Source organism: Numenius arquata, chromosome 15 (genome assembly GCF_964106895.1).
Source record: "Numenius arquata chromosome 15, bNumArq3.hap1.1, whole genome shotgun sequence".
NCBI classification, from domain to species: Eukaryota; Metazoa; Chordata; class Aves; order Charadriiformes; family Scolopacidae; genus Numenius; species Numenius arquata.
Genome location: NC_133590.1, coordinates 7,649,109 through 7,675,268, shown reverse-complemented (window position 1 = coordinate 7,675,268; position 26,160 = coordinate 7,649,109). Strand labels below are relative to the sequence as shown.

General features: G+C 39.9%; 1 protein-coding gene across 3 annotated transcripts in view; it reads right to left on the bottom strand.

The window, feature by feature from the left end:
• Nucleotides 1-237: 237 nt before the first annotated feature.
• Nucleotides 238-26,160, bottom strand: part of VTI1A (vesicle transport through interaction with t-SNAREs 1A) — a 279,979-nt gene continuing 254,056 nt past the window's right edge. For 2 of the 3 annotated variants that reach the window (XM_074158914.1, XM_074158913.1), the window contains one exon: nt 245-1,378. In XM_074158914.1, the coding sequence (XP_074015015.1) occupies nt 1,285-1,378 (94 nt within the window). In that variant the 3' untranslated portion in view covers nt 245-1,284. Of the gene's footprint in view, nt 1,379-26,160 lie in introns of all 3 variants that reach the window. The other variant, XM_074158916.1, reaches the window with a different exon arrangement.

The window sequence follows — 26,160 nt, the reverse complement described above, 5'->3', positions numbered from 1 at the left end:
TGAACATCTTTCTGAAAAGATTTTACAGCTTAAGTTCAAGGGCTTAAAATCCCTCTCAATTTGTAATATTTCTAAGGGATTGCATACAATGAATTGAAAAGTTATAATGAAAATTACTTTACCATGTCACCAGAAATAGACCTTTGCTGGAGTTGTAAGCTTAATTATAATTCAAATGACCTAGACCTGTCTATAGGAGAGGCACAGCCAATAGAAAAAGAGAAACACAGCTCATTTACACACACGTAGATGAAACTATGATATATTATATCAGCTAAAAGCATGTATAAATTAACATTTTTACAGTTTCTGTTTAAAAAGGGGAATATCACATCAGACTTTAATACACTAAAAATATTTCCAACATGCGGTCTCAACATAGTCAGGCCAATGGTAAAAATCTAGATTTTTGTTTAATGCACTGTAATCACATATTTGTTACTGAACTATTATTACTCAGGGGCTCTTTTCAATCAGCAATGAATAGATAAGTATCTTTATACATCTTCAATATGGGCCTAGTGTGTGTATGCTTATCAGTACATATATCAACACTGGAAGATTTAAAACAGATCCAACAGATGGGCTGTGGTCACAACTAGATTTGGGTAAGTGGTGCATTATCGTGATCTTGATGAAAGTGGAATTGTTTTGAATAAGCAGAAAGCAAAGCTTAATTTTAAAAAAAAAATTGTTAAATAGAGGGTTGGATTCACATCAGATATTAAACATCATCCTAAGGTTGCTCTCTTTTTAAAACTAACTACTGTTTTTAACCGGGTTACGTCTACTACGACAATTCATGATCGGGAGTTAGTCACAGGAGACAGGTTCACTTTCTACATCATTTGGTCTCTGCTTTACTTATATTCTCTATCACAGAAGGTCAGATACCGCTTGATATTTATACACCCCGCATAGCACAAGAAAAGTGCAAAGACCCCTCTTCCCTCGCTAAACTCTGGCAACTTACAGGCTAATTGTCTGGGGTAGAATTCGACACGCATTAAGTCTTGCCATACTGGAACAAGCCCTCACCCCAACAAATATTAAGATTCTGAAACCACTCAGATAAAGACAAAAAAATTTAAGAAAAAATAATCAACCCCACATGCCATCCACTATGCCATCAATAATACAAAATATTTTACACCACTTGCACCTGAGTTGAATAGTGGAAAAGAGAGGGAGACTCTGTCAGTGCAAGAGAATGATTCATGTGACCACTTTGTCTTAATTACTCAGAACAAGCAGTTTGTTGCTGTTTAGTGAAGAACAAAGATATCAGCGTCCCCTGACAGAAAAATAAATAGCCATCATGGTGGTGAAGATGACGATGACTGCCAGAACAACGATCAAAATCCGGTTTTGGATGATCCTGGAAAAAAGCAAAAGAGACAAAAACCCCCAGTAAATAAAACAAAATAGCAGAATATATATAAAACCATAAAAAGAAGCACACAGATAAATGTCTTGGAGAAAAGACATATGCCCACAAATTTAGGATTTCCTATACCATTTTGCGTATCTTGATTGTTTTTCACTTCTTTCAATTTCCAGTGCTTCCAAACATTGCTTTATGTAGCTATTAAATCCAACTTTTGCATTCAGGAAAGAATTAGACTTTTCTTAATTATGCATACACTTATATACATATTTGAATAACTGAAATACATCATGGTATAATTTATTAACCTTCTAAGAACAAATGAAATAATTAGTCCTCAGTCGATGCGATCCAAGCAGTGTGGTCTGCAACAGTAAACATCATTGCATTTTTTAAGCCATTCTGAAATCTTCACAGCTTTTTTTAATCCGAACAGAAACAATTTATTAATTTTCAAGGGATTTTACTATTACGGTACAAGATTTCAAGGAAACACATGTCAATGAGATACTTACTTGTACTAAAATACCAAGGGAAAAGTATAAAAGATAGTTTTGAAGAGAAGGATGATATAAAGAAGCAAGTGTCAAACTGTGAAGCTTATGTTGTAAAAGCATCTCCGGTCTCTGTAGCATACCTTTACTTATGGTAATAGGCAAATGTTACATTTTCTATGTAGTATTAAAAAAAAATGGAAATTAGTAATAATAAAAAGATGCCAGAAGTAGAAAGTCCTAATATTATTAAATCATTTGTTTGCAGAAATCCCTGTGTCTAAAAATCAGACACACATTGCTTCAGATTTTGCCCGACATTAATAGGTCAATTAAAATTAATAAATCAACAAACAGTAGAATTTGAGGCATTTTATGGGACGATTCTGGATTGTAAGAATTCAGCATTTGCTATTTGGTTCTCACAGAAGAGGAAGGATATTTTCAGAGGCTCTTCATGAAAGAGGAACTTTTGCAAAACATTTGTACATGAAGCATATCATCAGAATTGGAGAGGTATAGCAAAAATACCCCTAACAAAACCAACAGAAGAGCCCTCAGTTATATTTATTCTTATTTTATTTTTTCTCATGCTTCTGCAAAACAAAACAAAAGAAAACAAAACAAAACAGAGCCTTCACCAACCAAACAATGGTAAGAAGAGGTAAAACCGTGTTTTGTGAAACATCAAACCAAGTACAAGGCTCCAACTTGAAGACAGGGAATGTAATGTGTTAAAATGAGCATATTTCACGCAGTGAAAGAGAGAAGAAACTCTAGAGAGCAGAGGGGAGTTTTCCTTGGTAAATGTTTTTCATTTGGACGCGGGTGGATATACATATAAATTATATTGGAAAGTGTAAAGAAAAATGCGGTTTTAACCAACTCCAGCTCTCTCCTTGCTTACCCCCCACCTAAAGAAAAAGCAGTAAATGGATGGATGAAAACTGTCACATCAGACAGACACCCTCCCCTGTGACACTCTAAAAGGACTAGCTCTCTATCCTCCTGACAGGTTACAAAATGATCACATTTGCTGACACGTCTTCCGCAAAACTGCTTTAGTGTTTGTGTCCACTTTCCTAGCAGGAGATGAATGGGCTGCTTTGTCCTCATTTATCACTTAAAGCTGAACTAAGATCTGTCTCGTTTATTTTTCCCTTCCTCACTAGAAAGGCTCAACCACAGCATTAATTCTTTCGCGATGACAGCTAATTCAAACTTAACAGGCAATATTTACTCTGCCAAAAGGATGAGGAGGAGGGAGGGATGTTTCTCACTCTTTTTTTTTTTTTTTCCCCCCCTAAAAAAAAAAGTGTAGCAGGCTAACAAAATAAAGCTAATTAAGGGCTTTTGGTTCTTGTTGGTTTGCACTTCAATTTAACACCTGAACTTACAAGCTTCTCTTTTGTGGCGGGGTGTGACATTCTCTGCCAAACACCTGATAACAAACGATTTGCCCAGGCAAATGCACGAAAACCAGAATATATATTTACTCACTCACCCTCATCACTCCTGAAAAGACACTCAGCAAAATTGAAACTCAGCAGTGAAATAGATTAAAAGCATGAAAACTCTTAAAACATTCAGCCTTAAGTAATACACAGTGCAGCTGGCTTGACAACCATTTTATTTGTGGGATGTGGGCCCCAAGGCATCCATAATGCTAATTTACAAAGGATTAACTGTGAGTGAAACTCGCTTAATCTAACACATAGTTAGGCAAAGGCATACATAACATACTGAGTGTTTAAATCAACTCCTCCTATCTCTGGCCCACTGAAAAAGCATTTCATCGTCTGAGACTTAAAATTAAAGAAAAATTAAAAAAAAAAAAGGATCAAATCTTCCAAATGCTTTTTTTTTTAATACTCCGGCAGTATAGGTCCGATTGCAAGATTATTTAATCAGTGTCCACGTCTCTAAAATCCTTGTCAAGAGAACACTGAGCGAGGCATGCCGCCACCTGTATCTGCTAATTGAAGGTTCACTTACGGTGTGAATCTAGGAAATACATATCAAAGTTCAATTTCCAGGAATCTGAATTAGTCTGCACAGTGCAGCAAAAGAATATCATATTAAAAGGAACAAATTAATCATGAAATAGGATGGATGTTATCAACAGACTCCTACACTGAAGCATTATATACTTTTAATATTCAAGCCCACAGTTAAAAGATTAATTTTATATCTTTAAAAAAAGAATAACATCGAGTTTTACTGTTTTACTTTCAAGTGAGCAAGTACAATTAAACTAACTGCAAACTGCCCGAAGGACGGGGCTGGGAGGAGAAGGGCAGAGCCCTTTGGAAGCAGGAGGACAGTCCTGAGGAGGGCTGAACAAGTCTGGGTCTGGGAGCTGCTGCTCAGAGACCGCAAGTTCTGGGTGTCAGCACATTTCAGATCTCAGAGCCAACAGGCAAGGGCCACCCTTCGGACTAAAGTAAAAATCAAGACGAAAGGGGGTTTTTGAGTGATCTAAGACAGTCAAGGCAGCTCACAGTGGTAGAACAATGGTTGGCATTGGCAGGACCCATCTGTAGGGAAGCCTATAGTACTGTCACAGCCAGACACTGCCAGTGGGTATTGCTCTAGGCAAAGCATCAAGGAATTTAAGTGGGGGAGGCAGTGATAATACCAAAGGAGAAGAAAATGGGGCCTAACATTCGCTACAAAAAAATCCCAAAGGCTAACATGCTCGCAAGAAGCAGATGATAGTCTTTTATCTCTATTACACCTTAAATTCAACAAAATCTGGTGAATGAGGAAGCCCAGAAAATGCTTCTTTGAAAATGCAAAGCATGTTTACAGGGTAAATAATTTAAGAAAGAATATATACTTGAAAGAAGACACCCATTGAAACATCCATGGCTAAAATGCCTGAAGGCAAAAACTTGTGCATTTGCATGCTGCATTTTATTAAGTTAGCACACTGTAGCTTTAAAAGAATGCATGGCCAAATTAAGAGGAATGTGTGACTGAAACATCAAGGATTCCTCAAGTTTACATTATGAATCATAGTGCTGTTGATATGAGATGAATTAACCATTTAGTCGATGCAGCTTAGGCACTGAATTCACACCAAGTTCCGCTGGAGCCCGGCGCACTGGAGCTCGTTAACAGCCAACGTCTACTGTTCCTTTCATACTCAAAACTCTAAGAGCACAAGGGCTCATTCTACTTTGAGTTAGAAGAGACGACAAATCTGAGCTTTTAAACCAAGTTCCATCTAGTTTATCATGGACAGCAGCCCAAAGCACTTGGGTGCAAAACCACACAGAAACAGTAACTAAAGCAGATGCGAGGGGAACGTTAACTGGCCCATGGGAAGAACATGCTGGACGAACAACATGCAAAGCGCATCCCACTCCCGTTGAGTTGCCTTTTGCTCCTCCATTCTAAATGCCTGGCCCTCTTTCCTGGCTTCTGGTGACAGCCCCTAACCTCTGACCATTGGTGCGCTGGAGCCAGGGACAGCTTTGTGAGCTGACTCATGACACCGTTCGCTTTTGGGGACCACCTCTGACGCACAGGGCGACCATCACTTTGGAGAACAAGTCCCAGATCCGTTACCAAACACTGATGTCCCTGGAAAATCAGTTCCCCACACTCCCACCATGGCAGAAATTGTGCTGCCTTTCCACATTTCAAACCCCAAAATGATTCACTTCTCTCCGTAGCTTCACACACACACGCACACACAATGGGTCTAACTCTTGTTTGTGACATGTTTAGATCTGCTCTGTATAAACACAAAGCAGTTCCCAAATAAGCTTTTGCAAACCTTACATTAAGGATGCCAACCGTGTTTAAACCTTTTTACAAAACTGCATTCATTAGCAGGGGAGTGCACGACATCTATATGGGTTCAGCCTGATGTCTTGCACATGTCTTAGTGCCTGATTGACCAGCATTGAATAATGATGCCTTGCCATTAAGCACTGATGGTACAATAACAATTGTCATGAAAATTAGCAATCATGGTAACATGTTAACAAAATACGGGATATAAACGAACCAGCGCAGACTCTGGGTGCATAAAGAGTTTTGTGTCCTCAACTTGAAATAATGAAGACTACAAATAAAATACTGCAAAAATTTCTTACAGAAGCTCAACTCTGACACTGATACAAATAAAAAAAATACAAATGGCTTGGGGGATCAGTTAGCACACATTCATTACAACACAGGGCTTTATTCTTGAAGAAAGCATCTCAAAAAATAGTGTCCTCAAGAACACAGACTGATTGATGACGGAGCACTGTCCAACAGTGTTTCACTGTAATACATGTATTTAAGATTTAACTAGAAGCGATTCCTATCAGTTTACTGGGCAGAAAGGCTTGCTCTCTGTACACAAGAGTACATTTTAAATGGTCACTTTGAATACTTGGCTATTATGTTTTTGGTTGCCCTTTCATTTGTGGTCTGCAGTTTTTGCTAACACGCAAGAAAGAGGTGCACGCAAATCAGTGGTGATTTTTAAGTGCCCAATATTCATGTGCAAATCAGCAGACTCAAACAAACACAAAGTGTAGGTCTAGTCCCATAGGCAAATACATACCAGTTGAAACTAAATGTGAATTTAAAGTAATATAGCTATATTCAGATACCTTCTGGACAGACACCGTTATTACTATATATAAGGACATCCTTGTTATCAGGAGCTTTCAAATGGAAGCACTAGACCCCACACAGGGGAATAAAATGTTATGATTGGTAAAGCAAAGCCTTAGATACTTAATGATAAACCTCTAAGTTCAGGGTATCTGGGGGTTGTTCAAGTAACTATTCATCTTTCTCATCTTTAGGTTTAAGAATGCTTTTCTTAAATAAAAGCAACTGAAAAGAACGAGACAGGCTGTGGCAAAACATAAAGACATGGCAACCTACTGAAATAAAAGAGTAAGAGAGCCCTGTCTAGCAAAATTGCAGCTGGTTGGAAGTATCTGACTTGAGATACTTTTCATCATTAACAACTGAAATTAGAAAACAGAAATACCAGTGAAAAAATATATGCACAAGTTGCATACAACTTCTTCATCTTCTTCTAGATGAGCTTGGAAAAAGTGAAGAATTTGGAAAATCTTCAAAGCTTTTTTCCTCTCCCTCTGAAAATAAGTCTAAGTTACTTGTGTTCTCGAAGGCAGAAGAACTGATTACATTGTAATTGACACTGCATATTTAAAGGTGGAAAGGCTCTGGGGGGGAACGGAGAGGGGATGGGACCCCCCATGGCTTTCTTCACGCCAAAAAGGCCACACTGCCTGGGCTCCACCTCCAGCCTGGAGAGCAGCCATTCCCAGCAGAAGCCTATTTCTTCTTCCCTGAATTCCATCCCTACAGACCCTCTTCTTCTGCTAGGGACAGGGGTGCCCATTTCTTATGTGTAAGACCTGGGGAAAATCCACTAAAAATTGCTGAAAACTGAGCAGATAAGGAAATTAAAGCCTCAAAAATGGAGGAATGGATAATAAAAAATGATGGCATTTTTCTAGCTGGTGAGCAGGGTTTTTGAAAGAGTCAGGCCGCACAAGGTGCCTCTTATATTGTTAATAGGGGTGAGAAGTTGTGCAGCGCTACGTCCTCTAGCTTTAAAGATCAGTCTTAAGGACTAGGGCCGTCTACTCATAATAACACGGATACCAATCTCTAGTTATAATATTACACTCAAACCACATCAATGTGTTTCCACCTGGGCCCTGAATGAAAGAATGAGTCATGTAATAACAGGTGCAGGGAAGTAGTCACACTATCCAACTTTAAACATCTAAATTATATCTAGCTAATCTCTCTCAGCTCCCTGCCTATATAAGTTAGAGTCCTGCTCTGAACTGCCTTCTCCTTTTCCTGGCCATATATGCATCCCAGGAGAACTAGTCAGTTAAGTTAGCTGGCTAGGTCAGATGCCTACAGATTAAGTAGGGATGAATATCCTTCAAAGCTTGAAGATGAGGCCCAAGCAAGAGTGACAGTTCTCCCAAGACCAAATTCACTTGGAGAAAGCTTGCTAGCTCTGAAGGCAAAGTCATACAGGAAAGGCGTTATCATATCTGTGTCTGTAATCTCCCATTAATCAGAAATATTGCAGAGATAAAACTCACCAGTAAAACAGATGTTCATCAATAATTAACCAGTAAATACCTTGATTCATCATCTCCCTTTAATGGATCCCATATTTGCACATGAAATTCTGACCAGAATCAAATATACTTCTCCTTTGACAGTTTTTCTGGAGGAATGAGAGATAGGAGAGACATGCCTCTCTCGGATGAGTGCCTCCTAAAACGCAGTGGGCTTCCTTGGCTCAAGGAACTATTTTTTTTTACCTTGCTGTGTCATCTTCTTACAATCTTACCATTAAGATTAAAATATAAAATTATTTCTATGCTGTCTGGTAGTTAAAATACTTACTGAGATATCTAATTCATAATGGAAATCTTGCAATACATTCCAAATGTAACACAAATATATGAACAGCATTGGAGTACAGCATTATTTGGTGGCCATCAGGATCATGGTTATCCTAGCTTGTCTCAAGGAGCTGGCAGCCTCAGGAGGTGCACACAACACACACATGGTCACAGGAGTCTGTGGGGACTGAGTGGACACAGCTTGGCTGAGTGGCTTAGGAAGGAGTGATACCTACAGCAGTGATTGGAAGACAAGCGTATGCAGATGTCAGTGTGCAAACTGTGAGAACAGGGGAAGCCTGAAGGAGGATCTCATGGATGTGGGACCTAAGACAAAAAGGCAAAAGGGAAGGGTACTGTACATCTTCTACTAGCTGAGACTTTATTCATTGCTTATTTTTAAAACACATGGGAAGGTACTTCTGAAGGATGAGAAGTATCCTTCTGCTGATGAGAGACCCTGACAGGGAGCACTTCTCTGCACAGTTGCAATGCCACTTCAGTTTCTCCTGTCTCCATGTCCACTCCTTCCACGGAGGGAACAAATTAGATTACTACTGTCATTAGGAAGAACAGCGGGTGGCTTCCGGGGCCACGGAAACTCACCAACCAAAACTGGAGGGGGATTAATTCATTTCATGCAAAGCAGAGGTAACACCAGATCTCTTTGGCAAGTCTAAATGAAGATCACGTGCGCAGTGGCAACTGCAAGTGGAAGGAGTCAAGGTTGTATTAATCTCCAACCAGCCTTTCTCAGGGTACTGAAGTATCAAGAAGAACAAATCACACATTTAGTCACCTGAGCATGACTAAGAACCATAGGCCTTAGCAAACGTTACGAGTGCTTTAGAAAGAGCTCTGAGGGAGGGTGGATAGCCCAGCTGTCAGCGCAATGGCATTCTCCGGCACACTGGTTGCACGAAGCCCTGGTCCCCAAACAGTTAATAGGAAAAAAAGGCCCCAACCCCAACTCCCTCCTCAGCACTCAAAGCTAAAGCAATTATTTCTCCAGCAGAAGAAATGTATGCAAGCTATAAAATGACAAGAACGTACATGATCGCACATTGGCTTTTATGATAAATATAGTTAAATTTACATTCTGTGCAATTTAAAGAAAACAAAGATGTCCAAAGTCTGCATTTTATCAACTTTCATAATCATTAGAGCCCACTGAAATATATATCATAAACAGATGAAAGGAAGTAACATCTTTTGCCCTGCCTCACCCTAATTAATGACTAATCTACAGCTTTTAGGTGTGATGAAGCTGGAGGCTGGACACAAATACTTTGCTTGCATTATTTTCCCCTTATCACACCATATTTGACTGGGCGTCTTTTTGTATGGCAAGTTTTCTACAATTGTCTTAACAATGTTGACCTCTTTTGTAAAAACCTGAAGGCATCTGCAGCAATTGTTCCTGAAGATGTGCTATCCAAAATGTTACCATTTCATGGCACTTCCTGAATGATAGAATAGAATTTTTTTTGGTATATATTCATTTTTTTTTCAAATGCTATAAAAGAAAGGAAAACAATCATGGCTAAGGCCATTTGTGAGATGGCATTAAAAGAGCCTACTCTGAGACAGATAAAAATAATGAGAATCTTTCTGTCAAGAAGGATTTAGAAAATATCACTAGCATTATTAAAATTTAATTTTTTACTGTGCTTTTTGGTTCCCCCTTTTCCAGTGATAATGAGCAGGACTGCACACCTCCACATTGCTAGTACTTGTTTTGAGCAATAAATTCAGCCTTCCAGTCTGAAGACATTTCAGACAACAATTTTGACTGCTATAGGCTTATTTTTCAACCTGTTCTGTGCTTTGAGTCTTCCTATAAAAACCAGTTCATAAGCTAATTTTCCACAAGGCCAGTGGAACAAATAAAAATCAATTTTTGCCCAACTGGTTCAGAGAAAACCTGGGAATAGTGAAGACAGAACAGTGAAAAATAAAAGGATCGATGTATTCACAAATGGTTTACCTGATAGAGAACTACCAAATTAGTTGACAGGAGATACTTGCCACTATTAGAGTATTTTCTTTTCAGCATGTTACAGTTTTTCTATTAGGGGAGCAGAAATGCCTCTACTTTGTTATGACCTCAGACACCTCGGTTTAATAACCACACCGAGCCTCCATGCATTCTGTAAAACTACTGGGCACAAAGTCAAAGTGCAAGAGCACTTGCAGATCTTGCAACCAGAGGGACCTGCAAGCCCAACCTGGCTTAGAGCGGGTCTAAGTTTTCATGATCTTGTAGAAGGAGGGAAGATTCCTCCTTCAGTCAACACAGGGAGACATTCACGACCTCAGGCCAACCTTGTCAAGGGGAATTTGGTCCATCAAGATAGGAAAAAAAATCGTAAAACACTGCCCAGACTTCCCTCCCCAGTCAGAAACCCAAATGTTCGGAGCACGCCTAAGATTAAGCAGTTCAATATCTCTCTGAGAGCAGAATACAAATTTCTCCAAAGATGGGAATCCCATTTGTAGACTTCAAAACTTTCAGAATCCCAAGGATAACTCAGGGCACAGGCTTTAATATCATAGCCCAATCCATTTCATCATCTTCTCTACTAATTGGGCAAGCAATTTTGAAACTGTGATATGGAGAAGGGACTAGATAGTTGCTTATGCCTGTCTGTCTGCAGCCAGAAAAATATGTTTGGAAAACTGATTGAAGAACAGAATGTGCTTTTTAATACAAATTAACCATCACTCCTATGGAAATAAAAGAAATTTATAATTTACAAGCTTAAATATTAAGGAAGCTATTTTTAAGTAGCTGTAATCTTCACCCTAGTATGGAGCATTTTATACACTCCATTTTTATGAGTTGGCATTAAAATGTGACTCATTTTAACAGAAAAAAAAAAAAAGGATTAAGTATGTCACTCTGAAGTAAAGCTGCATATTACCTATTTAAAAATATTATAACACACCATGGAGACAACATTTCTAGGGCCAAACAAAACATTACTCAATGAAGAAAGGGCATGAAGTATAAAATATTCAGCAGAGGAAGGGTATTTGGAGTTAGGCAGCTTCACTGCCAATAAACAGCATCATAATAAATAGCGAGCACGTATAAAAGAAGTCTACCTGTTCTTCACTATCCGAGATGTAACACCTTAGCATGGGAAACTAATAAAGATACTGCTCATCCACTAAGGACATACAGAGAGAAACTAAAAACCACCACACATTTTGAATCTGAATCTCTTACAACTGATGCTAATTTGCTTATGATATCTGCCTGATTTAGAGCTAATCTTCTGTAAATTAACTCCTAATGCTGTCTGAAATAATCCTCTTAATGCTGGTCTGTCTTGAGTACTTTATATCAAATACCATGAAATACACAAGCACATACAAGGTGTAGAGCATTTGTAGTGCTGTTGGCTGCTCTTGAGTATTTGTTGTGCCGAGAAGATGCAAGCGTGGTGCAGAGCCGTGCGGCCCCGGGGCAGCTTTGGGACAGCACAGGGTGGTGCTGCTCTGGTTGTCCCCTTTGATGGGTGTCCCATTGGCTCCTGGCCACCAGAGAAGAGGAGGCTCTCTGCCTCCTCGCAAAATGATACCAGGAGGTGCAGTTCCACGCTCCAAACCTCCCACCTCCAGCAGCACTGGATAATGAGGAAAAGTAAACTGTTTGGGCTTTGAGATTTCCGAATGACAAGATCCGTGTTAAACAGCACTAATTATCAGCTGGAAGCCTAATCTGATAACTGGTTTGAAAAGACAGAGACAGACAATTTCATTTGTTCAGATGGGGAAAATATTTTTAAGGGTGTTGGCTCAGCATCGGCCAGCTTAATTATTATTGTCAGTGTGCTAACTCTGTATTCAAAACTATATTTTTTCCACTAAATCCACCAGAACAATTTTCTCCCCCAACATTAATTTAACGATACAGCTGAAAACCTAATTGATATTGGTGAGCAATGCAATTCCAACATATTATTTTCTCGGTTTTTGAAACATAAATGGCAGGCACAACTTTGACTGAATGGACCTCTTTATGTTTTAACAGGCGGTTTATTGGCCCAGACTCCAACATATAACAAGCACAATTGCAAAAGCAATACATTTTTAATTGAAAAATTCACGTATTTTTACTATGAAAGTGACTCAAATAACAAGCAACTTTGTCAGGTAAAGGGCTTTTAAAACAATTTTTATATGTGGAATGCTGTAGAAATTATATTCGCACCATAGCAAGCACTTATAGGAGGCTATTAAAAGAAAAAAATATGTATTGTTTCAATCATACTTTATTGGAGCTTTCTTTGTTAATATATTAAAGAACAGATAAAGCACAGTGATCAGTGAGCCGTATGTGTCCAACAGCCCTTCAAGAGCCTTGTGGAAATGTATAAAACAAGCAGTGATACAATCCTTTGCCAAACACTGTCATAAATTTTTTATTTGGCAGCTAACATTCTCACTAGTTTTCTTGGCAGCAATTGGGACCTTTAGCAAGAAAGGTGCAGGAGAAAAATACCTTGTTTAGAGATGTTTTCAACACTTTCTGGGATTTTTCAGAACTTCTGCCTGCAGCACATTTTACAACCACAGTCTCCAGTCACCTGATGAGTAGGTGGTGGTTTTAAACTTTTTTTTTTTAATATAGACAGCCTACTACCCCCCTCTGGCCTTCAGCCTAGGATGTGAGCGTGGAGGGGGGCTGCATGTGTTCCACAGAGATACAAGCGCTTGCTCCTCTCTGTCTAGACAAAAAAACTTGAAAATAAAATCAGAATATATCTTTCATTGCTCCTGATACTATCTGTATCTTATTCCCAGATGACAGAGATAAATGAAAGGCAAACATGTGCTGATTACTTTTGCATTTTTCTCAGGAGATCTCTGCAGAAAAGCTGGTCACAGGTGCAGCTGCCCTGGTCAGCCGGTGGACGGCCTGATAAACAGAATTGTGAAACAGGTTTCTGTACCCAGATCTACTCTTCCAGGGTTTGTTGTTTTGTTTTGGTTGGGTTTTTTTTTTTAAAAAAAAAGCTACACTAAACTTGACATCTGATGCATAGCCTTCCTTGGTGCACCCAGATATGCTGATGTGAAAATATGGTGCCAGCAGCACTGCGGTTTGGGCTACGCAGGGCAGAATTAAATAGTGGGCTCTTAGCAATTCGCTTATGGGGCAGATGTTCTATGTTTTGGTATTTCATTGTTTCAGAATAGAAAGAAGATGAACCTATTTTCTATCTCAGCAACTTCCTCCACAACTTTCACAACAATAAGATATATTTCAATCCTCCACAAGAACATCAAGGAAACAGTTTGTCTTAAACAGATGTAGACCAGGAAAGACACCTTTTCCTTATTTGTCTCAAATTACAAAGGCTGGAATTCAGTTTTAGACAGCATAGATTGCTTTAAAGACAGGCTTAATTAAAGTAATGATGTCACACTTATGAATAAAAACTAATAGGCTTCCCCACAGCTTGTGTTCCAGTTTTGTCTCTTGTGTTTACCAGGGGCATCATCCCCTCAAGAACTTCACAGAGCACACACAGACATCTAGTGGTTGGTGAAAACACTGCAAGTGTGTCATTGCCTCTGACACGGCTCCACTGGGGACGGGGAAGTTATGCCAGGTATGAGTTGAGCTAATTTTGTCTCTGTTACAACGATGGATGGGCAATCAAACAGGGAGAGAACTGCTCCCTTTGTGCCATCTCATGCAATCGTGCTGCCTCTGGTGACAGAGTTGCTCTCTTGGCAACTTTGGCTTCCTTAAATTTCCCCAGTCACCAATTCTCTTCAATTCAATCGAACCTACTTTTGTCTTTCTTCTAAGTACCTTTAAATTTCGCTCTTCTTGCTACTATTTTATTTTACCTAAAAACTGAAGAGCAGAATTACATAATATCGTTTGAAAGGTTCTCTGAACGCGGCTCCACGCAAGGGAGTCTATTGGAAAGAGACGGAGCAATGCGATTTTACAGACAACAAAATACACACAAAAAGAAAAAATACACAGTCAATAACAAACTCTAAATCGTTGGCAGAGGAACATGACTTGCTCTACAGTCGGCATCAATCAATGGAAAGATGCCTAAAACTTCAGTGGGGTTTGAGTCCCGCATCTGCAAAGGAGATAAAGAACCACGGTTTTGCACAGCCGTGTAAGAACTCAGCGCCCGGATTCTGCTCTGTTACACCAGTTTAAATCAAGCGGTACTCAGCGGTGTCATAACCCTGGACATCTGTGTCAGACCCTGTGTTGCAAGGGCAGACGTGATGCCAAGAATGCAAAACAGATGTTGCTTTCCTGATGTTTTCTTGTTGTCATTTAAGTTGTTTTCGTGGGGTTCTGGTTTGATTTTGGTGAGTGAAACAGGTCGACGGGACTTTTCTGTGGGCAGACTGGAGGAACATTTCTGCATCTTCCTCGTTATTTTGTGTGCATGTGTGAATATGCATACACTTTGAGTTACAACCGGGAAAAATCTCTTTTTTTAAAGCTTCATTTGAGCTATGCTCTGTTCCCTTGGGGCAACGTGAAAGGTAGCTATTTGCAGATGGGAAAAAGGCCTTTTGTGAACAGCAAAACTGCATCACCAAACAGCTTAAGAAAAAGTTTTTTTTAAGTTATTTTTTACTACTATTTTAAGAGGAAACGGGGATAAATATATCTTTTTTGCATGTTGACTCATTAACAAATTTAGCAATAAACACTTTGTAATTAAGTCCACTAGTTTACTGCTGTCCAGAAGTTTCTCAATACTCTTTGCACAGAAGGTTTTGGAAAACGTAGGACTAAGAAATGGCGAAGGCAAATCCCAACAGCTTGCTCGAGCAAATCTAGCCGAGGCTTAAACTCACTTCTGAACACTGAAATTTGAGATGCCGTATCAAATAAGCAGCTCTTTTTCCCCGAAGAGAAGAAACTGGGTGTAGCTAACCTAGTGCATAATAGGTTTATTCTCATTCACAAAACAGGAATTACTTTATGGCCCCAAAGTAAAACTAGCACAGAAATACACTGGCAGATTTGCTGCAGATGTGTGTTGTGACACGTATGCAGGGAATCTGCTATTAATCACATGCTAAGATTTTAATATTATGTAGGGTAATGCAGGCAATCATTATGGTGAAGGTTCTGGATTCATAAAAGCCTAACCCACAAATGGGTCTTTTAAATTTAGTACATTTGAGCTCACTCTCACACTGCACCAGTTGAATTCCCTGATTCACCCTCCCCCCCCGCTCCCCATTACATACATTTATTTCAATATCTATTGTGCGTTTCTTTTTGTGCTTGTGTTCCTTTTCTTTTCTTGCAACACATGACAGTTGTTGGGGAAAGTGCAGCTTTTCAATTCTTCCATTTACCAGAGTATGACAGGAATGTTCTCCTTCGAGGAGCTGTTTGTGAGACCCTTGGACACGTACCCAGCACAGGAAACGCTCTGGCTCAAATGCTGGAAAAGCCATCCTTCACCTGAATCCTTCAAAATTTGTGTCCGAACATAACTAGAACCTACGTATCCGTAGCTGGGCTAAGATTACTATGGACAATTATACCGTGGAAATGCATTATTCTGACAAAGCAATCAATCACATTATTTCTCACAATTTCAGTTCACTCTTAAAATTTTCCTTACCTCCAAAGCCAGCTGGATATTATATTACCAAAGCTGTTGAAAGGGTGTAACACTAACCATGAAGCCAAAGGCCACTAAAACTATGCAATGCATAAATTTTTATTGTTTGCTCAGCATTGAAATCTCATTAGGGCTCATAACTCATCGGCGCACTGCAAACATTTGCATCTGCTGATCATGAGAACTTAGATGGAATGTACACCTTTGGCTAATTTACTTGTTATGTTTTTAGATGAGACCGTGTGTGTTGCTTTTTATTTTCTTTTTAAAAAGTCCTTACGCGGTTGTGAGTTGAATGTCCACTTTTTAAACTAAGTGCATTAAAACTTTCATTTGCAGTTTCTCAAGGTTGTTCAGTTGCTGGCAATGTTCATGATCATCATTTTACAAAAGCTTTGTTTGACTTAGTATTCAGGATAATCATTGTTTGAAAACTGTGCCCCATAGAGCATTTTGCTTCATTCATCCTTTCTGCTTTATGCAGTCACATTTTAATTAGATTAAAATTTGTCCTCCAATTAGCTTTCATTAAAGTTTATAGATTACAGGAAAAATCTCCACTGAGCTGTGCTTCAAAACTATGCCTAAAGTTTAAAATGAAATAACTGTGCAAATGAAGCGATTATGAAGATTATTACTATGCAAAAAACATCAGTCGCTTCTTGGTTTACTTATATGTTTAACTCTGTAATTTATTTTGCCGACTTCAATACCTCTGTGTTCTCCAGAGTAGTCATCATAATAATACCTTAGAGTTACAGGATACCTTTCATTCCTAAGGATCCTTAGGGGCCTGATTCTGCAGTCCTTACGCGCACCAGCAGCCCTGTTGAAGTCCCTGAAACTATTTGAGCAAGTGCTTCTGGCTGCACGTGAACCAGAACCCAGCTACAGGTCAAATCCTGCTTTCAGATACCCGCGTAGCATTCGGGTGGATTTGCACAGCTCAGAATGCAAACCAGATATGAACATTATGTAAAAAGTCCTTTCACCTAGTTCTGGGTGAGACGTGGCAGCTGTTGAACGCTGCGTGGTTACAAGACTCATCTCTAGATGAGGGTGCGAAGACAGATACTTCCCCCCCCACCCCCCGCCCCAGTTAAAACTGCAGAGAAAACTGAGAACGTAATTATCCAAGGAGGAAACGACTCCGTAGGACACTGGGGCTGGGGCTGCATCTCCCCTGTCACTCACGTCTTCAGATGCAACATTGCCGAGTATCGGATGCCCAGTCGCTAATACCTCCTGCACATGCAAATTTACTATGTGCTGAAGGCAATATAAAGTTTACAGTTCGCCGGGCTGATCCTACAACCAGAGCAGGCATTTATTCTGGAGCAATCTCTCGGTGGAACACATGGGACTCCGTGTCGGAGCAGAGCTCCACAGAAATGGATCTGTTTGCAGGAAATTCTCTTCCAATAGCAAGAGCTATAAATATATATGCATATTAAAAAAAAAAAAAAAAAAAGAGAGAGAGATGCAGCCAACATCTTAAAACTAAAAATAGAGACACTTGGGTTACACAAACAAGGACCTGTCTCTGCTCTAGCAACATCTTTCTGATAGAAGAAACACAGTTGAAAACAAGTATTTTACTACAAATGAAATGTAGTTCATAAGCATGAGAGAACAATTTCAACAAAATGCAGGAGTGTAAAAAGCAGTCTTTCCTATTTTTCATGTGCTAATTGGTTGAACAATCATTAGCAAATCTTCACATCACTAAGGTAACTAGCGTTATTCCCACTTAGCAGATGGCAAAACTAAAGTTTAAGGGCAACAAAGGCTAGAGGGGAGTTTATAGCTTAAACGTTCTGACTCCAATCCCTGTACTCAAGCCAAGACCATGTTTCCAAGATGCAAAGCATCCACCAGCAATACTAATTTTAGGAGTCATGCTCAGGTCTGTCCCTTCCTCCCCCTGCTTCCACCTCCTCCTGGTGTTCATTTCTGCCATCGCGTTGCAGCATGCCAACCTCAGCTGTGCTGATTCAACAGCTTCTGGGTCCATGTGATGAATCAGATCAAGCAATTGATCCAGGATAAAAAAAGAAAAAGAAAGAAGAGAGTGGGACAGGAGAGCTATTTTGCAGCAGATCGATTCCATTTCAAGACATTGACTGGAGAACAGAGGTGCCCATGAAAACGAGAAAGCAGCTGGATGCAGCACAGAGACAGGAGTATTTTTGGGAGCAGGAGACCCTGCTGTTGATGCTGATGGTTTTTGTACCACAGAACTGAGGTCCAAACCATTCTGACAGCATTCAATTTTAATGTTTTAACTCATTTATATCTCTCCTTCCTTTTACTTTCCTTTGCCTGCCTTGTTCTTAGGAAGAGCGTAGCTACTCCATACTACCTCTGCACAATAAATTTGCACAAGGCAATTCAGAAACTGGAAGTATTTCACTTTCCTCAATTAAAATCTGGAACACCAAGTTCGCCTTCTCAATTACATTGACCATATTGCAGAAATACTGCTCCATTTCCTCAGTAGAATTGTCATGTTTCATAAAATACAGACAAACTAGTCATGCTTTATGTCAAGAGTGCATTTACAAATAGTTTATAAAGGATTTAGATGATTAACCATATATTGAGACAGTTAATCAAATTTAAGAGGCTATTTTAGAATTCTACAGATCAAGCAGTTCTTTATAATCCTGGTTATTGCTTTCTACCTTATATCCCCTAATGCACACCATTATAACATTCTGCTAACTCTTTATAAATGATTTGTGTTAGCAAAACAAAATTAAAAAAAAGCACCCAAATCCTATGTAAGGAATAGGTTAGATAATTAGGACTTTGATACTCCTAGACTAAATGAATCAGATCCAAGAATCAGATCTTTGGAGGTAGTTAGACAGTCCATGCCATGATTTGGATGCTTCAAGGCCCTTAAAAATCTCAGCCCTCATCGCTCTGCACATGGGACTTACGCAATTTTTAAAAGTTGGCCAAGTGTTGTCTGAAAAGGCACAAATGCTGAAGTAACTGCAACAGCTGAGGAACACATCTTTTCTTCAACAAAACATCAGCATTATGACAGGGTGCTTAAAGCTTCAGTGCTTCATGCTGGTAGTGGAAAAAAAAGCCCAACAATGGAAGCCTTGAGGAATGCTAAATATAACTGGTATCCTTACAAAATACAGTCTGCTCAGTTAGAATGAGAAATAATTTCTTGTGATTTTATTCGGTTATTTTAAGCAGAGTCGTCTTCTTATACACACAGAGCATTTTTAATGAAGAAATAACCATAGATTACTTGTTATTGAGGTGTGATTTATAAAGTTTTTACAAAAATATGATATCTATTCTGGAAGTATAGTGTATTTGGTGCTATTTTTGCCTAGGAATGGAAACTCGAACTGGAAATAGAGTCATTCATTCACACTTACAGGATGACATCCCGTTGACAGGCATGCAAACTTGGAAAGGTGCTACACAGTCACTCTTAAAATACTACACTATATTTTATTACTTCTAAGCTTCAATTAAGTAAATATTAAAGAGGGATCAGTACTTCGTTAAGGCTAAGGGTCCATCATTTGCAAGAGATCATCTTTCAGAAGTACAAAGAAAAGTCAAGGCACTAACTACTAAATAAACTGTTTTCACAACAGAAGTGGCACCTTCAAGCCCCTCTACAGAGAGGTGCTGTCACTGGAGTTCTGCTCATTCAGATTTTGATTTTAAAGAGTATTTCCCAGTATGATCAGAAAGGTCATCATTCCTTCCTGCCAGGTAGTCAATTATTTGTGCTGGGTTTTTTTTTTTCAATTCAGAGAGAATGAAAATCATAAAAGGCGTGAAAATATGACTGAGGTAGATATATTCACAGATTCTAATACAGCTGGAATGCTGTCGGTGCTAACGAGCCCTGAGCAAGTGATCCGTGTCTGGCATGCTCTGCCAAACAAACTACAATTACAGAAGAACCAAAAATAAAACAAGCAACTTTAAACCTCCAGAATTCGTGAGCCTGGGCCTAAGACTCATACTTGCACTTGCTCCCACAGGCTCGCTTCCAAAAGGCACCCAAAGCTGGAAGGGCCTTTCTAATGGAAAGGAAGGAAGAAAAGTTTCCATTTGAGATCAGGCATTTCAACATGGCAGAAAGAGCAACCGACCCCAAAGGGTCTTGCACCTCTGTGTCAAATTCCTACAAGAGCAGCTCATGAGACTTCTATCAATATCTGAATCAAAATGTCAGGACTCAAAATCCACACCATAAATCATGCCCTCTGAAATCAAGGTACATAATCCTCTTGGCTTTGCTTTCTGTTGGGCTTCTCCAGCCTTGTTCACGCCTCTGCGGTGCCAATGGAGATGTGCTTTCCCTTTTTTTCTTACAGAGAAAACCACAGCTAGCCCCAAATTTAATGATTTTAAACGATGCGCTCTGTAACTCCTTTTGCACCAGCTTCCTTGTTTTCTGTTGGTTCTAAAAAAGCCTTTGACCCGCTGGTAAGAACACCATTTCTATTTCTGTCATCCCAAATTAACAAATGAATGAGGAGAGGGGAAACTCCCCTGTCACTCCAAACCTTCTCCCTCCAAGTCCCCCTGCTTCATTGCAGCCCTGGTGCTCTAAAATAAAGCTAGCATTAATGGGCTGAAGCTTCAATAGGACATCAGCACTTGCTTAAATGATATTCCGAATCATGGGCTAAATGGTGCTAGTGGTTGGGGAGAGCAGGTATTTACTTCGTGCAGTCTCTTAGGATACAATGGATTTATGGCCGTCAATTCTAAACAACACCGCTATTGTCTCTTCACATTTTATCTGCCTCCATTATTCATTTATGTTGATTTTGATTGATGAAGACACTTTAAAAAAAGGAGGGGAGAAGGGAGGAGGGGGAGAGGAATACTTCAACTGTTTGGTCTCTAATTCCTGTAAATCTACAGTTCATACTGCAAGAGTATTACTCAAAAGAAATGTCAACCTTCACATTTTGGGAAGGATTTTTTTCCTTTCACTAGTCTCTCTTCTTTCTGAAAGACTGGAAGTGGGGCACAAGCAGTGCTTCCGACACATATCTAATCACTGTAGAGGCGGCACATCACACTGCAATCAGCCAGGAAAATCAATGTTAGTCTTTTTAATGAAAAAGTGTTAAGACTTCCGCAAAACCTCTTTTACATATTTACTTCCTATGCCACAGCTAATTAAGTTTTAGCCTGGTTTGATATGTCAAAAATTGCTCGGATCACAGAACTGAACCCAAGCAGAGTACATATAATTTCTTCATTCAAAGTGAAAGCATCTGTCAGAAAGCTACTCTTCTGACTGTGTGGAAGTCATAAAGAAAAGGCCCAGCTTTGGCTTGTTTCCTTCCAAATATATGGTATTTACTGACCTCTCATTAAAATATCCTGACAGAATACAGATTATGAACCATCCGATACATTTCTTTCCATGGGAGGCTATGTCTGAGGCCTGGGGGGAAAGAGATTCCTAAGAGTCGTTTAAATTCAGTTCACTCCTCCAAAGTTTTAAACGAGCTTCTGAGCAAGCACTACAAACTTGCCAAGCTCTCAAGAAAAGAAAAGAAAAGAAAAGAAAAGAAAAGAAAAGAAAAAGACAAGACTCATTCACCACGTTTGCATCTCTCCTGCTCCAAGATCTGTCCCGGCACATGCTGACTGCAACATCCAATTGACTGCCGCAGCCAAGGGAAGCCCAGTGCCCTCCTCAATATTTGGCTGCAGGATTTCCTTTCTAGTTCCACCCCTTTTTGTGCTTTAAATAGCATGAGCTATAATACAGCAAGCGAAGCAGTGGAAAAAAAAAAAAGAGGAGTGATAAATTGTTAATAAACTGTCATTAGACATCGGAGTCACCACATTCAAGAATCAACCCCTCTATGTAAATTTTTATGTCTAAAATGTTGGTGTTTTCAAATGACTGCAGACTGGGGAAGAGAGCTCGCTCTTTCCTATTAACTTTGAAAACGTGGGGTTGGAAACATCATTTCTAAAAAGGAAAACTTGACATCCAAGGACAAATAGGTGAATGGAGGAAGAGTCTGTGGAACTGCTGAATACACAAAAGCCTGCTGCTTGACCACTTGGTTCGTTTTACAAAGCATAATTACATCTGCCTTTTTTTAATATTATGTGGTTCTTATTATTACTTTCTGTACCATCTTTCATGTTTCAAGGGAGTAGGCTGCTACTAACCGGTGTTAGGAAGAAACTCATTCTAATTACTGGGTATTTCAGTAGAGGCTGTAATGGCAACTCCTGGAGACGGACACCAGAATGTGTGTGAAATCAACCATTTCTGGTTTTGAAACTCCCATCTTCACAATTTTGACTTCTCAAAATGATCTGCTCTTAATACAACACGAGTTGTCAAAGGCTGTCAAATAAACGATAAAACTCTCAGGAAATAAACATCTCTCCTCTAGTAGGTTTGTATATATTTCCACAAAAGAAAAGAATTCTAAAAGTAAATAAACACATGGGAGGATTAGAGAAGCAATAAACAAAAGCATTTCCTCATTTTGAATTTAAGAAAATAGGAGCCTCTTTCCAGCCACTGCCAGGAAATATTACTGCACAGAGGTGAAGTTTGTGCTAGCTAAAATATTATTTAATGCTAAGGCATGCAGGCATGCACTCACTCATACGTGCACACAAAGACATACACACTACACGTATATCCCCATCCAAAATTTAAATCACGTTTCTACCATGCCATTACGGATTGACGGGCAGAGGATTTTAACACCAGTTTGGACCAACACAGGCATGGGACTCCTTGTTGCAAAATGATAAATCTAATGCTGAAACCTTTTAGTCCTAACGAAGGAGTTTACAGGGCTCTTAATCCCTGCACCCCACCTCGCTTCTCCCGCAGCCCTGCTGAAAGCTTTAAAACAGTCCCCAGCACTAACATGGTACAGAGCCTGTTGAACATGCTGATCTGCTCATGATTACTCTTTGCCACTGTAAAACAATCTAACTCCTCAAGTGAATGGAGTCTGTAGCAACAATGGTGTTATTGACTTGTTGCTCCAGCTCTATTTAGTTATTACCCTCGAGGCCACAATCAATAGACTTTGCACCAAGTCAGCCTAATAAATCCCAGGCTTTCACTGGAGCTTTGCCAGGAACTGCTAGAAAATCTATGGCAGTCAAACACTTAAGAGTATGAATAACACAGAAAGCTGTACTGACAGCTGTATAAATTAATTAACAAGGAATGTTCTTATTCTTTTAAGAAGATCATAATGCACGTTTACCATGATTTAAGGAGTCACAGGTAGAGCAACAGAAAAATTACCTTTGTGCTTTCTTTTAAAATACAAATCGAATATGATTAAAACCAAAACAGCTTCAGACTACTTTTTCCTCCCTTTGATTATTCGATGTGCAAAAATCTGCATTACTGCTGTGGCCGTTTAATTATTCCAAGTCTGATTTAAAAAGGAACCTAGCCCAGCAAACACTGACCACTTAGTGTAAACGGCGCAGGCATTTTAACTTGATAAATGTTGATTGTTGTGTGCTTGCCTTATGGTATCCTGCATCTGCAAGGGGGATTTAAATTGCGTTCCTATGCAGTGATTAAAACAGAAACAAAAGGAAGGGGGGAAACAGTTGTTCAAGAAGTAAGAGGTCGGTCACTAGTGAATTCCAGGTTCTTTCAGTTCCTCCTGTAATAAGCAAATATTCTGCAGACTCAGCTGCGATGTGCCCGATCGCAGCGTCCGGAGATGCGCTGAACCTACCGTAGCGAGAGCTCGGTGCCAGCACCAGAACAAAAGAATCTCCTTTTTGCACGTTGAAAACAAACATAACAGATCAATAGGCTCTTACAACTGATTTGTTGCCCCAGTGGTACTTTCTGAGAGCGTTCAGCTTTCCTAATGAGGGTCGCAGCTTGGAGGGGAAGAAACAAGCAGGGTCAGGCAGCCGGTGACAGCGCAGGGAAGGTGTGCGACTGCGGTCACAGCCTCTGGACAGAGAGGAATGCTTGAGACTGAGTTGTGGCAGCCTTTACATTTTAGGGAAGGGAAGGCAAGGAAAGCTTGGACAACAAGGAAGAACTAAGCTGTGCTGCAATGAGGGAAGTCAGACCAACATGGAGCTTTTCACCTCTGCCCTGCCCACCCATGGCCGAGGTTGCTCTTGGGTGGTTGCACCCTAACATCTTACTAGATCTACTCAATGTGTTTAACCCATCCTGCTCCTGTTGACAGGTTCATGAGGGCCCCACAACAGCAACCAAACCGGCCCCATCTGAGGAGGAGGCAGCAAGCGGATGGGGCACAGACACTTTCAGGTGGAGAACCAGGTGTGTCTTTCACCACCATGCTTTGTGAGCAAGCTCTCAACTCAGAGGACAGACACCACCACCTTGCATGCCTGATCATCACGGGTTTTTTTCAGTCATTTCGACTTTCAATGGTCATTTTGGTACTGCTTGTTACCAGCAGAGAGGAAGAGAGAAAGTTCATTTCACCGCTCTCAGTTCCTCTCCTCGATAGACAAATAAATTTAGTATCAACTTTTTTATTCAGAAGTAGGGCTTACAGGAACTTTGGTGGTTTTAAGGGTTGATGAAGCAATTTCTATTGAAGTTTTCAATTTCTGTTTAATTTCTCCTGTCCCAAAAGGACTCATGAGTTTTTTGAGAAAAAAAGTTACACTTTGTATTTATAACCTGACCTCAAATTTTGAGGTTATTTCATTGCATCTGAGCACTGCTCCTCCTTTCTCCCTTCCATTTCATTTTAAATATATCAGGTGACTTTGTTTTAAAATATCCCTTTCTGTACAGTCATCTGTAAAGTACATATGCATCAAATAAAAGAGCTGCTTGGGAATTAGGACATATTTCAAGAATAGTAGGTAAAGTGGACGTCCAGAGTTTCTGAGGGCTGAGTCTGGTCAAAAAGGCTTAATTTTCATTATCAGATGAATATCTGTCCTTTCAAAACATGACTTCTTTTTTATAGGGTCAATTTCAGCACCCAAAATGGTATCATCAAAAGCACTGTTCCTATCTGAAAATTTAGGATTGAGAATTCACTGAAATTAATTTGATCGCAGCAGGGAAGCGCTCGGGGCCTTACAGCTCTCCCCCAGCAATGTATCGTCTGAGGTGATCATATGTCATTGTCTGGCACATTGTTAGCAGAATGGAGTTAATCTGTGTTTGGGAAAAATAACCTGCACAATTTCTGGGTCCCAGGTCATCCTTGAGATTTCTTGTGTTGTGTGACTATTTTATTCTCTAACTTTCTGAAGAGTCAGTCAGTCACTGCGAAACATCGATGCAGTTTTTATAACAAGCCAAGGCAATAATATATATTATCAAGCAAGTTCAACAACGAACTATTTCAAATATGATGTCTGAACTCCTACACCTTCATGTGCAAAAATGACTTCACGGAACAGAGTTCAAATCTTAGCATTCACGCCAATTCCTGACCTGGCGGTAGGACTCAGGATGGGTGGCAGCTCACAACAGAGCAACACAATGCTGGCATAGCTCAGTATGTGCAAGACAGAGACTGAACATCTGGGACCTGCCAAAAGCAACAGTGCCGGATCTAGTGCTGGCATCCCTCTTCTTTCTGAGCCAGTTTTGCAGCAAGCTCCACCACGCTGTCAGGAAGCACTGTGCTGCTGGGAGCCGCTCTGCTTTGCTGATGAGATTTAAAAGTAAGCTCCTGGTCTTTCAGGAGTTGTTAAAGATCCTGAGATAAAAGCAAATCTCATTAGCCAACCTTAAGAAACTCATAGGAAGAGGGACTATAGAAGGAGAAATAGCTGTTTATAAGCATAGCAATGAAGAACTTCATGAAGTTCTTGCCCATATTCTGCATCTGACCAATACAGAAGAATGTGACTACAGAGACACCAAAGGATTCCCAACATCCCATTCTGTAACATCTTCTGAAATGTTAATTATCAGCTTCACAGCACTATCCAGCCTATTTGCCTCTTCTCCACTGCTCAGCTTCTTGATTCAGGGCCCCTTAGTGTCACTGCAACCAGCTCCACCACACGGCTGTCACAGCTGAGCTGGGCCCATCCTCCCCCCTTTCATTCAAGCCACAGTGTCTCCCTGGCCGCCCGTCCTCTACCAAGAACTTTCCACAGTGACACCCACAGAGCATGAAACAGTTTCCCAATTTTGGTCTACTATGCAATTCCACTACCTATTTACATTTTTGAATAAGACTGGTAACTTTTATCAATCC